General features: G+C 38.9%; 1 protein-coding gene across 9 annotated transcripts in view; it reads left to right on the top strand.

The window, feature by feature from the left end:
• Nucleotides 1-13,993, top strand: part of MAPK10 (mitogen-activated protein kinase 10) — a 140,290-nt gene that overhangs the window by 86,633 nt on the left and 39,664 nt on the right. For all 9 annotated transcript variants that reach the window (XM_014880592.2, XM_088164052.1, XM_088164055.1 and 6 more), the window contains 5 exons: nt 3,084-3,213; nt 5,048-5,106; nt 6,081-6,219; nt 7,178-7,343; nt 10,440-10,511. In XM_014880592.2, the coding sequence (XP_014736078.2) occupies nt 3,084-3,213; nt 5,048-5,106; nt 6,081-6,219; nt 7,178-7,343; nt 10,440-10,511 (566 nt within the window). The remainder of the gene's footprint in view (nt 1-3,083; nt 3,214-5,047; nt 5,107-6,080; nt 6,220-7,177; nt 7,344-10,439; nt 10,512-13,993) is intronic.

A 13,993-nucleotide genomic window follows, 5' to 3' on the forward strand; every position in this document is an offset into this window, starting at 1 on the left:
ACTGTAAAGAGAATTTATAGGGAAAGAGTTTATTTACTGCCTTTGCTATCTGTACAGCTGCCAGAGACATGGTAGTAAACTTTGAAGGTTTTTCTGAGCTCATGTTGCAGTAAAGCTATCATTCTGTTACAAACCAGGGGTAATTTAGAGTATTTGCCATAAAATCAAGAAACTGTATAAATTAAAAAATACATTCACAGTTGAGCAAGAGGTGTTATGAGAGAGTTTCCAGAGAAACTCTTTTAGATGCAAGTCCAGTGTCTGATTTGAGATTTAGAGTGACTTTCATACTCAGCCTTTTCCTCACAGTTCACAGACACTCATTACTCTCCCTCTCATTCCTGATCCCTGGAGCCACGTGTTTATACAGCCACTCTCCTGCCAGTGATGGAAGTTTGTATAAGAAGGCATATCATCATCAGTACTAACCTTGGTGTTCCAAGGTAAGGATTCTGTGTAGCAAGCAGCAGAGAGGACCTATATTTGGTATCTGTAATTTCACTGTAGTGCACTGCAGAGTTGGCTGGCTGTAAACAAAAGCTTCTTTCTGGTGAACATGGAAAAAAAATCATCAGGGCTGTGGATTTACCTGGTGCAATGAATTTACCTATTGACTTCTGCAAGTAGTTGGACACCTTGCATTTGGTACAAGACCGTGATAGAATTGCAGTCAAAATCCTTTTGTCTCAAAGTAAACATCCCTTTAGAAAAGATTACTTTAGTTCTTCTGTGGTATGCAAAGGATCAGGAATTGATCATAAAAGCCAAGTGTTTAAGAAGCCTTTGGTTTTCTGGTTTTAGATTGAGGGTTTTGTCGCTTTGACAGAGAGAAAGAATTCAGAAAAGCAAACAGAGATCAGAAGCTGAGGAAAATGTTTGCCCAGACAAACTTTTGCTGTTTTCTATCTCCCAGTCAGTAATTTTGTGGTGTATCTAATGAGAATAATATATGAAAAAATATTATTAAAATGATTCACAGTACTCTTACCGAGCTCAGATTAGTCTTACATAGGCTTTTCATCCTAAAAGAAGTTGGGTGATCAAGCAATATGGATGAGCTGAGAGATTTGTTCTGCTGAAGTATATTTGCAGTATATGTCCATGAACAACAGGGACAAAATATTGAACTGTTGAAAGATCCTGGTTTTTTAAATCTTTGGGTTTTACATTTTTTTTCTTCAATGCTTTCTTAATGGAATTAAGGGATATTTTACTGTTTTAGCTGTTTACCTGTGGCCTTTATGATGCCCTGTTGTGGCTGAACTACATCAGAAGGAGAGACACAATTCTGACAGCTGCTACAGGAGGTTTGCTTTCTGCTACATATTGTTAGGCTGTAAATCACACATCCTAACACCAGTTTAGTTGAGTGAAATTCTGTGGCTGCAGAGAAATCATATAGGAGAATAAAGGATAAAGAATTGTTACCAACTGACAGAATGGATGATGTTGGAGTACACCTGGTCCAACCCACCTGTTCAAAGCAGAGTCAACTACAGCAGACTGCTCAGGACTACTGGAAGAGTCTGCCTCCATCTTCTTTGCTCCTCCCAGCAGATACTTAAGAAAATTGATAAAATCCTCCCTAAGCCTTCTCCAGGCTAAACAGCTCCAGCTCACTCAGCTGTATGAGAGATGTTCCAGTCCCTAAAAATCTTCATGGCTCATCGCTGGAACTGCTCCAGCCTTTATCTGTCTCATACTGGGGATCCTGGAGTACAACCCAGAATTCCAGATGTGGCCATGGAAAGATCATTTCCCTAGAACCACTCTCAGGAGACTTCCTAAATGAGTCCTAAAAGTAATCTTTGCAAAACTCATCACCTTTAACAAACAGTTGTTCTTATTTGTGGGATGCATTTGGTGTGTTATTTATGCAGATTCAATATTTCTGATCCTTCTCTTCTTGTGTGGTCTCCCAGACAAACACTGCCAACATTTTCTTACCTATTTTGAACAGCTGTACGTTTTGTTGGCTTTGTGGCTCAGTTTCTGATGCTTGCATGCTTTCTGCTCAGCTTGGGTAGTTAGCCTCTGCAGTAAGGAAGAGTTAAAGAGAAAAAAATTTGCAAGATTCCGAATATTTACTTTATGCTTAAGAAAACAATTTTTAGAACAATGAGTGGTTTGGTTGATTTATCTCATGGGAAATACACTGTTGCTTTTCATGAGCTAGCAGAAAACTCATGTCATGCCTTTCCTCTTTCTTGGTAAAAGGAAAAATAAGGAAGAGAGTCTGAGGATGCTGTCCACTTGGGAATGCTTCTAGAACTTAGTGTGCTTTGTGGTATTTAGAAGTCAGAATTTATGTAGTCAGATTTGAACCACCAAAATAACTGCTTCAAATGCAGAGGAGGTAACAGTTATAAAAGTAGCGGAAGGTTGTGAAAAACATTTAAAAGTTTAAGGAGCATTTTAGGGCCCTAGCTTTAAAAATCCACTTTGTAAAAAATGTATTTCTTCCTTTTCAAAAGTTGTAACTGTGCATATGTAACAATTTTTTTTTTGTTATCAGGAATCGGTTAAAAAACCTTGTGAAATGGTTCTGTTTCTAGGTATGTCATTGGAATTGGATGATATGGTCTCAAAGAATGACTAAATAAATTGTTTCCATTAAAAATATCATAAGGAAAACACAGACTTCATTTTGGATCAATGGGCACTTGGTCGTTGAGCCACGTCATCAAATTTCTCTTAACTGCAACAGAAAAAGCAAAAGCTTTTTCTGCTGTAGCCATGCACAGAGAGCTGCTTTATGAAACTGCTTCTTTCTCATCCTGATTTTTATTGTATTTTTATCTGAAGTTAGTTAATTTTCCCCCCCACATCTTGAAAATAAGTGTTAATTTCCAGTGGAACTGGAGTTCAGAAGTCGTGGTGTGTTCTGTCTTCTGCTGATGTGGTGCTACACGTTTCCTTTTGATCTCTTGCTTCTTTTTTACTAGAAACTCTTTCCTTCTTTTGTCCCAGTATTTTTCTCAGTGGAAAAAAAGGAAATGGTAGACCTGAGGTTCAGGAATTTGCCATGAGAAGTGCTGGATACCCTCTGAGATGCATAACCCCTGTGTTTGTCATCACTGCAGTGCTGCATATGATGCCGTCCTTGACAGAAACGTGGCCATTAAGAAGCTCAGCAGACCATTTCAGAACCAAACTCATGCCAAGCGAGCTTACAGGGAGCTGGTCCTCATGAAGTGTGTGAATCACAAAAATGTAAGTTTTCAGCAGGATAAATGGTATGTTTGTTGCTGTGTTAGAAAGGAAATTGTTTCGTTGGGTTCCTTTTCTCAATTGAAGAAATTAGAAGTAAATTATGCTCAAGGGCTACACTCTGTCTGGTACTACATGCCCGCAGGAGAGACTGATGCTATTTCACATGCTTATTTAAAGGCTGTGCCAAACTGGAATTGTTCTAGACTTTCCTGCTTCTTGCACCATCTACTGTTTACCATTTAGTATCCATAATGAATGAAAATGCTCCTCTGCTGCACCATTATCTGTTATTCCAGGGCTGTATTTTAATTTTAACCATTATCAGTTAGAACTATCTGCTTGACATTGTATCAACTTGTTTTTTTGTAGTGAAATATGTAGGATTGCCTTGTAAAGGGATGTCCCAGGGATTTCATTTTCCTCCACCTCCTAAATTTCCTGCTGCCATATCTGTGTGCCCCTTCCTTTTCATTAGGACTGAATTTTTCACTTTACAATGTTTGTCCATACCTCATCTTGCAGTGACTCTCCTTAAGCAAAGCATAAATGAGCTTAAAAAATGTGATGTAAGGGGAGATTTTACACTTATTCTCAATAACAAGTTCACATGGAAAGAGAATGGACTGACCCAAAAATGGCAAATTGCAGGACTTGACAATACAGTGTCCTCTGCCTCACTTCTGGGCAGTGATTTATCCTTACATTCCCACTATGCTGATCAGGTCTGTTCCTGTCTCTTCCCTTGACTTGACTTGATGGAAGCCACCCCCAGCCAGCCCAATGCATGGGGATTTGAAAATGCAGGGATGAGCGAGAATTTTTTTAAAAGACTGGAAAGAGCAGAGGGGCAGCAGGAGGGGCACTAATTTTAAATGCATAATTTTAATATGGTGCATGAGAGCTGCTAATAGCATCACATAGGTTGGGTTAGAGCTTTAATCTGTCTGTACAGAGAAGTGCAAAGCAAGGAGAGAATTGTAAAGGCACCTTTGCAGAGGTAAGATTCAGTCAGAATATGTGGAGTAAAGAGTAAGAATATTGAACAATTTCTGTTAGAAAACCTAAGGAGGTGATGGAGGTGGAAAGGGAAATGTTCAGCTGTTGCCTTCATGGCAGCAGTGCTGGTGTCATTTACCTCTGTTACCTGCACAGAGGGAAAACAGGGGAAATCCAGACCTGTGAGATCACAACATTTCCTCTATTCTTTTTCACACATTCTTACCAGTGTCTTTCAGCAGCCCAGTCCGTTTAAAATCAAACAAACAAAAATGCAAACCAAACAAGAGAAAGGAGTTGTTGAACTGTACAAGATATCTTTGCTCAGGGTGTCTCTGTTTCAAAGTGCTTTTGTTGAAAAGTTGTACCTCTCACAAAAGAACTGGTGGCAGCCAGCATGTGCATGTGTGTGCCTCAAAGGAACTGAGCCGTGTCAGAGAGAAGGAAGGACTCATGTTTAATAAGATGGTCCCTGATTATTTAATTAGCATTCCTCATAAATAAGAAAATTCTGGCTGTAGCACAAAGACTGCTATGCTAGATTGAGCTGAAGTTGGTCTTTGAACCTGTACCTCCAAAATTGAGAGGAGTGTCTCACCCTTGTTTTGTCCCTGGTTATCCTTCTTTCAGATGATTTCAAATGAACCTAGAAGAAATCTGAGAGATCTGCGATATTTTATTTTGAATGTTGCCAATTTTTTACTGATCTATAAAGTGAGAAGTGTTAATATAAATAGAGCAGTGAAAAAACAGTTTGTCCTTTAACACACTTCAAAACAGGTTCAACTGATTATGTATATCCCTTTTCTTTATTCTTTTGTCTTACTTTGCTTTCCAGATTATCAGTTTATTAAATGTCTTCACACCACAGAAATCTCTGGAGGAGTTCCAGGATGTGTAAGTAACAGGGGCAGTAATTAAGCTAAAGCTTTAGGGATGTGTGGGGCATTATGGTGTACCTTGATTGCAATAACTCAGAAAAATACAAAGGTTATAGCCCCCTCTAAAGAAGATATTGTGAGTCTAGTGGGTAGAAAAATATTCTGAATTCTCATATTGAGAGCTCTTTTGACACTTTCAGGTGAAAAACACCGGGTTTCATATTTCTTGTGATATGGCCTTTGTCTGTGTAATGTTATTTGCCTGGGGAACTAGGGGTAGGTGTAGAAGACAATCAGCATCTCTGCTGGAACCTTGCCCTGCTGGACAACCACTGTGCCTAGTACAAACCTGCTGTGAATGAAATTTTAAGTATTCTCTGTTTTATGTTGTTGCTCTCCTTTTATCTTCCTGTCTTTCCCATATTCTGTATACATTGCATGGAAATGTGCTCCTATTCCGTAGTCTGATACCAACAGTAACCAATTAATTTTAATGAGGATTTCGTGAAATCATGCAATCTTAGGAGGATTTTTGGGGGCATTTTGCATGGGGTTGCATATGCTACCCTCTCAGACACCTCTGTTTCTCTCAGATTCCTATCTGTACTGTGGTAGCCATTTTGGCAGTGGCCAAGGGCTGAGCAGTTGCATCATTTGGTGCTTGTGGGTCTTTTGGGTTTTGTGCATTTCTGTGTGGTGCTGCCTGATTGCCCATGTAGGGTATAGTCTCTGTCATGGGGAATGCACCAAGAAAGGGCAAATAATCCACCAGTTTTCCTGTTATGCTAAAAGAGTGGTGTCTCTGCAGTGAGATACAAACACCACCATGGTGCTGTGGTTAGTGGGCCCAGTCTCCAACTTTGTTACTCCCAGTCATCAGAAATAAAGTGAATTTTGAAGCAAGAAAAAGCTTTGTTACTTATTTGAGATGATGCTGTGATTTGTCTTCAACACAAAAAAGTAATCCTGTGGCTTTGCTTTTCCATTCAGCTACCTGGTAATGGAGTTAATGGATGCCAACCTGTGCCAGGTCATTCAGATGGAGCTGGACCATGAACGAATGTCTTACCTTCTGTACCAAATGCTCTGTGGAATCAAGCATCTTCACTCTGCAGGGATTATTCACAGGGTAAGGGGCCTTTGGCTCAAAACTTAAGGCAGCATATGAAATGATCATGAAGACTTTAAATGCTACTTGACTCTCTTACGTACTGTGGACCAAAGCCCTGTCTCCCAGTACAAAGAATATAAACCTAACAACCACAGTCAGAGGTCAGGGAATATGGAATTGGCATTTGCCATCATTTACATGTGCTGAAACAAATGGAAAGACTGCTGAGCCTATATTAAATGCATCCTCATATCAGTGCTGTGCTTGATCAGGATGTTGTACCTGGCTGTGGATGTGTGATAGCTGATAGCAGGGGGATTAGTCATGTCACTGTGAGCAGGAATTCTCAATGGATTGAAAATACCCTAACTTAACTTCTTTATTGAAAAGTGCTTTTACTAATTTGGGAGTTCCACATTAAAAAAAAAAAAACCTAAAAAATTTTAAAAATGTTTCCCTAAAGAAAAGAAAGGCTGATGAAATGGGTTAAAAAGTGGAGGTTGTTCTACAACGTTCTCCTTTCATGGCATGTTGGGTTTAGCAGAGGGTCATAGATTTGGCTTCCAGATAGTCATCCAGCAAAAGATGAGCTGAATTATTATAAATGAAGCATTAAGACATCTCCACATGTGCAGTTGGAATGCCTCTTCAGGTTCACAGCATTAAGAGAAAATAATCTAATCAAAACAGCACTTGGATACTAATCCAAGTTTCTTGATCTGCTAAATGCAATTAATTTAACACCAGTAGGCTCCTGTTATCCAGGTAAAGTCTGGATAGAACAACTTCCAGGACAGTTTGCTAAAGAAAAAAAAGCAAGGGTTTGCTGTATATTTACAGGTATTTCTGATAATAATTGTGTCAGAAGAGGGAAAGAGTATTTGAAGGGTGACCTAAAGTATCTGTCCCTATCCTATCTGTGCCTGGCTTTATAAAGGACAGTCACATGTTTGTTTTTTTCCACTGTCTTTTGCAGGATTTAAAACCAAGTAACATTGTAGTAAAATCTGACTGCACGTTGAAGATCCTGGATTTTGGGCTGGCCAGGACTGCAGGCACTAGCTTCATGATGACCCCGTACGTGGTGACACGTTACTACCGAGCCCCGGAGGTCATCCTGGGAATGGGCTACAAGGAGAACGGTAGGGCTGCAGTGCCACTGCTCCAGGGCACCCCAGGGGCAAACTCTGCTTCCACCACTGTCAGGGAGACCCAAAGGAGGGACAGGAATGGGAAGTGACACCTGGAATTAGAGCAGTTCCTCACTGTTGTGAACTGCAGCTACCGAATGTATTTGGGAATGTATTCACTGCTGGTGAATTTATCAGTGTGGGATTGCAGAGTAACAGGAAATTTAGGCGTGCTTGAGGTTACAGCTCCAGCCAGCTCGTTTTGACCAGAATATCTTTGTCTTCTGTGGCTGTGAAACCACTGGAATTGCTGAACGAGTGACGCGTCCTAAATTTGAGTCTGGATCTCTGAATTGTTTGAGGGAACAAGAAGAAGGACCAGACGAAATAGCAAATCCTAACCCTTCCAGAATTTCTCTAAATCCAGATCTAGATCTGAATTTCAGGAATTAATTCCTTCTTCATGATAAATTTAACAAAGTCCCAGGTTTTGCTGACAGGTTTCATCTCGTCAAGATCTAGGTATAAATTTTGCAGTTTGAGTTTGTTTTTTTTTAATGGAAAGTAGAAAAAAGTAGAATTTTAAAAAAAGACAAAACATATAATTTGTATGTAATCTCCCTAGAAGTAAATAGGATAGTGCTCTGAGAGAGATCTTGGTCCTTGGAAATATTGTGAGAAGCATGTGGGGGTGTTTGCTATAGAGAAGCAGGTAAGGAGAAACTCAAATTTTGCAGAAGATGAAGGGAAAACTTTTAAAGTTGTTCTCATTTTGTAACAAAACTGAGAATTGCAGAGTGCCAGGCAGGTAGACCCGGCAGGAAATGAGGGAATATTCTGTAGCTCAGATTTTGCTGTCAAAGGTATCATTTCTCTGTTTGAGGAGACTTTTTGATGGCAAATACAGCAAATGTGACAAGACCAGGAATTTATTAAAAGGTGTCCTACTTGATTTATGTTGAGGAGGTTAGCTAAGCTTCAGGAGAACTTTTATGAACAGCCAACTGGATCCTGTAAAGGGCAGTGAAACTGATTTTGGGAGCTGATTCCATGACTTCAGCATACTAAAAACTTAATCACACAACCTCTTCTGAAATCAGCAAGTCCCTGTATGAATTATTTGTAATGTTTATGAGTTTAAAGTATCAATTTAAATACAAAAGTCTAAAAAGTAGTTAAATTAGTTGTAGTAGTAGTACTAGTAGTCTTAGCTTAGAGAATAATTTTGGGGAAAAAGGAATAATATTCCTTAAAGTATTTTGTTTGAAATTTTTGCTAAGTGACATTAGAAGCTTGAACTAAGACTGTTTAGATAGTTCTTTAGTCAATATCCAGAGTTTTTCTATTGTCAAATGAATTCTTTTGTTGTTTTTTTTCCCCTCCAGACATTTAGTAGATGATTAGGATTATTGTTATTATTGTCCATGAAAGGACAAGAGAGAGCATTTGCTTTTCACATGATTAAAACTGCACCAAGAAAAAGTTAGACACACTTTTGTGATGAAGTACACAGCTGGGAAAGTTCTAATGTTTGCCACATCCAAGGGTCCTGATCAAATGCCCATTGAATTTAACACAGAGACTTCCTTTGACTTCCCTGGGCAATGAGTCTGGCTGAAGATGAATGAGCTTGTCTTACTTGGACAAGGCCAAAATAAAGAGAGGAAGAAAAAAAATGTTTGAAAATGAAGCTCAGCTGTCAGCTCCCAAGGAAGTCAACAGCAAGGGCTGTCCTTTGCTTCCCTGCTCTGGCCTATGCTGCCACATTACTGAACCTCCCCTGACTTTTTTCCCCCTCTGACTACCCACACTGCCTCTATAAGGACTGTTCACTGCTTTCATTTTCTTTCTGCACTTGGTTGGCTAAAGATGCATAATTATCACCAGTTTGCTGCACTTCTATGGAAGGTCCCAAAACTGTCACTAGGAAGAAAACTCTGCCACTGCCTCAGGCATGCTTTTGCTGTCCCATGCCCCTGATACCTGTACCCTCCTTTTCCCAAATGGAACATTTCACCTTTTTTTTGTTTTGTTTTGTTTTACCAAGAAATGAGTTGTTTGTTTGTTTCTTTGGTTTGTTTTGGATTGCTTTTGAAGGTTAAGAAAGGGGAAGAAAAAGAGGAGAAAACTGGTTGTGTAGGTCAAATATGACCAGAAAATAAGGATTTCAGGCTTATAAACAACATAGCCTTTTAAAGCATTTCAAAGCAGTTTTTTTTTCCTCTTCACATGGAAGATGGGTTTGTTTGGTTTTTTTCTGAGTACTGTGTCTCTATCTATCCAGCATTTTTTCTTTAAAGGCTTAAAGGGCAAAAAAAACCCTATCCAAGTCAAGCAGATAAGGTAACTGTGCATATTTCACCTAAAAGCTGAAAGCAGGTTTGGGAATAGGAAATGATTTTAGTCTTGTTGATATTTGTACTTTGGAGCTTTTATTATAGCATCTATTTTGGGTACCTACACAGTCCAAAACAGAGTCCACTCAGGTCATGCTCTCTGGGTATGGAGGTACAGATACACCTAGATAGGTACCTATAGATTGGACATAGGTATAGATCCTGAAAGAGGAATTTTAAATAACCTTCAAGGGGGGTATTTGTCCATATGGCTTTTACTTGTGTGAGCAGTTTCATTTGGAACCTTTTGTCAGCTGCTGCAGAAAGCCTCAGTGCTGGAGAACAAAGCCTAGAAATTCTGCAAGTAGTAGATTATCATTATATGGTTGTTTTGGTTTTTTTCCTAAAAAAAAAAAAAAAAGGATTTGTTTTTTAACCATAAATTCAGTGTATACCATGGGTCTGTGCAGTTGTTACTTGATCTTTACTTGCCAACTCTGGACCTTTACCCAAAATGTTGAATGTTGATTTTAAACTTTTCCCACTGTTGTTACTAACTGCTGTTGAGCTGACTGACACAGCTTTTGTGTTTTTTATTTAGTTACTTATTTTAGCTTTTGGTGAGACATGAAAAAGAAACCCAACAAAACCACAAAACAAACTGTACTGTTCTGATCAACCTGCTCTTTTTCCCCTCCTTTAGGAGTGAAATGTCGTAGTTAACTTTGCTTTTTTTCCCTCCTTCTTCACTTCCCTGTCTCTGCTGTTCTAGTGGATATATGGTCTGTGGGATGCATTATGGGAGAAATGGTTCGCCACAAAATCCTCTTTCCAGGAAGGGACTGTATCCTTGTGCCATTTGCTGCAGCTTCACCTATTATTTGTTCCTCTCCTCCACCCCATCCCTTTTACCACAAAATGACTATACCAGGACTGTAAAGATAGAAGCAGAAAGTTGAATCCCAGAGGTATGGCTAAACGAAAATAGCACACTACTGATATGCACAAAATTGAAAATGAAAAACAGATGCACAGAATTATTTCAGTCAATTAAGTTACTCTAAAACCTGTAATCATTCCATTCTATATGCTATTTATGTCATGTCAATAAGCAACATAGAAAATAAGCATTATGATGGCAAATTGGACAGCTTTATTTACTATTCTTCAAAGGAAAAATAAGAAATAAAAGAACAAATTCCTAACTTGGCCCATCTCATTCCTGTAAATCTGTTTTTCTGCTTTTATGTTTTGGAAATATTGATTTCATAACATTTGTGGTGACATCATAATCTTTTGCTTGCTAATGCATCATGGTTTTGAATTCATCTCAATGCTGTATAGGCTCAGTGTTGAGTCAATACAACATTTTTTTTTTTCTTTAAAATAAAATGAAGACTTGCCAGTTTAAGGCAACCGTTTATCTGCTGTGGTTTCCAAATTGGCCTGAAATCAGATTCTCTTGATTTAAAAATGAACTTCCCTTTACTTGCATGAGGTCTGTGTCGTCAATTAAACTACATTTCCCTCCCATCTTGTTCTTCTTGTCTTGGGTGATATTATTGTTACCCCTTCCAAGGTGGTGAAAGCAATATTAGGAAATGAAAACAAAAGAGGAGGTCTCTACTTGGCCTCCTGTTTATCACAGGCTAAACCTGCCTGCGTTGGCTTGGAAATGTAAGTGTGTTTTACCCATCAGAATAGAATGAGGCAACATAACATATCTTCACTTTCAGAAACAAAAAGCATCTTATTTTCAGCTAGAAAATAGCAGAAAGGCACCACGAAAATCTGGCATCAGCAGCCACTGGCAGTTGGTGGGAAGAAAACTCAGCTTTCACAGACGTGTAGCCATGGAAGCAATTATTTTTTTGCTGACTTTTGAGTAATTCCTGTCATGTTTGTCAAAGCTGGGTCCTGCCTGTCCTGTTTTCACAGCTCTGTCAACTTTCTCTGAAAGCTGAGCTCTGCTTGGTGGCCCAGTGAAGATGCAGTTCTGCTTGACTGGCAGGGAGATGGAGGGACAGCAGGTCCCTCCTGTTTGCTGAGGGGGTGACACCAGCACTGTACTGCTCCCAGTCTTGTGGGAAGAGGGGCTGGAAAGCTATTGGATGCAAAACAAGGCAGAGAGGTTAGAATGTTGGGTTTTTGGGGTTTTTTTTTATTAGTAGGTAGCTTTGAGATGCTTAAAGGTGCTGAGCTGTCCCTAAGCATGAGGAGCAGGCTGCACACCCACCTGCAGCTGTAACCTCAAAGTGCAGAGCAGCTCCCAGCATTCCCAAGAGATCTGTAATTCTGTGGTAACACCACCTCAGAAACACCAACATAGCCCTTCCTCTGAACAATGCACTCTTTTCCTCTTAAAAACAAAAAAACCCCATACCAAACAAATGAAAATCCCAAACAAACAAAAAAAAACCCCAAATAAGCCGCCAAAAAATCAAATAAAAACTAAACTATCAGTAATACACTTGAGGTTCAGCTGTAAATACTGAGGATATTTCCATTTAATCTTTTCTGAGAGAAGTCTGAGGTTTTAGTTGATAAGCAGCTAGGATTCATACAAAGAATGGTTTCAGGATAGAAGCATAGTAGCATGGTTAATGGGTTGCTCTCCTTTTACAATAACAAATTAGCAGAGATGTTCTTTTGCCCCAAGTCTAGAAAAAAAGTTAATGCTATATAATTTAAACAATGTAGCTTTTTAAAAAATCATTCAAACAATATAATTACTTTGTTTCTGTCTGGCTGTGGAAACAGTCTCTTATGACAGTGATGTATTCAAGGATAGTAGTAAAATATTCTTAAACTATATTTTAACATTTCAGCATCAGTTGAAAATAACTGAACTGAATTTCTGAACAAATGCAGCAAACATTGTATAAATTGTGGGATAGTCCTACTTTGTAAATAATTGGAAATCCCATATCCTGATATAGAATGTATAGCCAGGTCACAATTGCTACCGTGCCTTAATGGTGGGTTTATTCAGGTGAGTGGGAAGTTAAAAAAACAAAAACAAAAAAAAAACCAAAACAAACAAACAAACAAAAAAAAAACCAAACCAAAAAAACCACAACCTTTAAAAAGAAAAAAAAAATCTGTACATTCATTTCCAAGTTGGTACTCATTTGTTAACCAGTGTGACCCCATGAATGAGTTGTCAGTGTTGGAAAGCCTGGTTTGTGTACGGGTCCATGATTTCCCACCCCTCCATGGCTATTGATGAGCAGATCAAGTTTCCCTCCCAGGTGCAGGAAGAGCTGGAGAAATATTTGTGCAGCTGCAGGTAAACTTCACAGAAGCACATTACATACTTCCCTTGGGCTCCTTAAGGCTTTCAGGCAGAGAGTTTTCTAGCTGAAAGAGGCAAGTCTGTATAGAAATCAAAAATATCAGTTCCTTTTAATCATTCAAAAGATTGTCTGCTGTGTACACTTGTTATCAGTATGAGCTAACTCATTTCTAGTCCAGAGTAGGAACATTTGTGTATGGCACAGTATACATCTAAAAAAAAAAAATCTCACAGCTGCTGCTGTTTTATGGAAAGAAAATATTTTAAAATTTAATCTCACCTAAACCATCGCACTGAGTTACCACTGCACTCAGGTACTGCTGACGTGAAATGAAATTTCATTTCAAGGTCTTTGTGGAAATTAAAACATGGAGGAGATTAATTCCAGAACCTTTCATCTGCATAAACAAGAAACTCTCTCTTAAGCTGCCATGAGAAAGCTCTGGAATCTGTATAGATTACAGCTGGTTTTCAGACAAGAAGAGCCTCCAGTGTCCAGGAGAGTACTGGGTAGAAATTGCCTGGCAGGTACCCTCATTCCTTGTTATTCAGCTAAGGCAGGCATTTCAAAATACTGTCAGGGAAACTTCCTTGTCAGAAATCAGACCCTCTTGAGAAGAAATCCACCTTTCAATCCATTTCCAGATGGATTTCCCAACCAAAATATTCCTGGCAAGTTCTGGTAAGCTTTTGTACTCCATTTCTGAGATTCTTGCTCAGTGTTTCTTTGATGTTTATTCCAGTTTTGTTAAATCAGAAAGAATGTGAGTAGGTAAAAACTGCCTGAACTCTTGGATGCCATCAGAAATATGTTAGAAAACCCCAGGGCTTTCCCCAAAGCTGATTCAGCTCTAGGTAATAAAATCTTCAAAATCTCATAAGATTTCAATTTAAGGATTGGAAATTTCTTTCTGTTTTTTGGGGGGTTTTTCATCTGAAGAGATGGGAAAACTTAAAATAAATGATTTCAGGTGAGACAAGTTTATTAGGATCTAAGCTGCCAAGTCCACAGTGATGTCCTACAGGCACAT

Source organism: Sturnus vulgaris, chromosome 4 (assembly GCF_052056855.1).
Source record: "Sturnus vulgaris isolate bStuVul1 chromosome 4, bStuVul1.hap1, whole genome shotgun sequence".
In the NCBI taxonomy this organism is placed as follows: Eukaryota; Metazoa; Chordata; class Aves; order Passeriformes; family Sturnidae; genus Sturnus; species Sturnus vulgaris.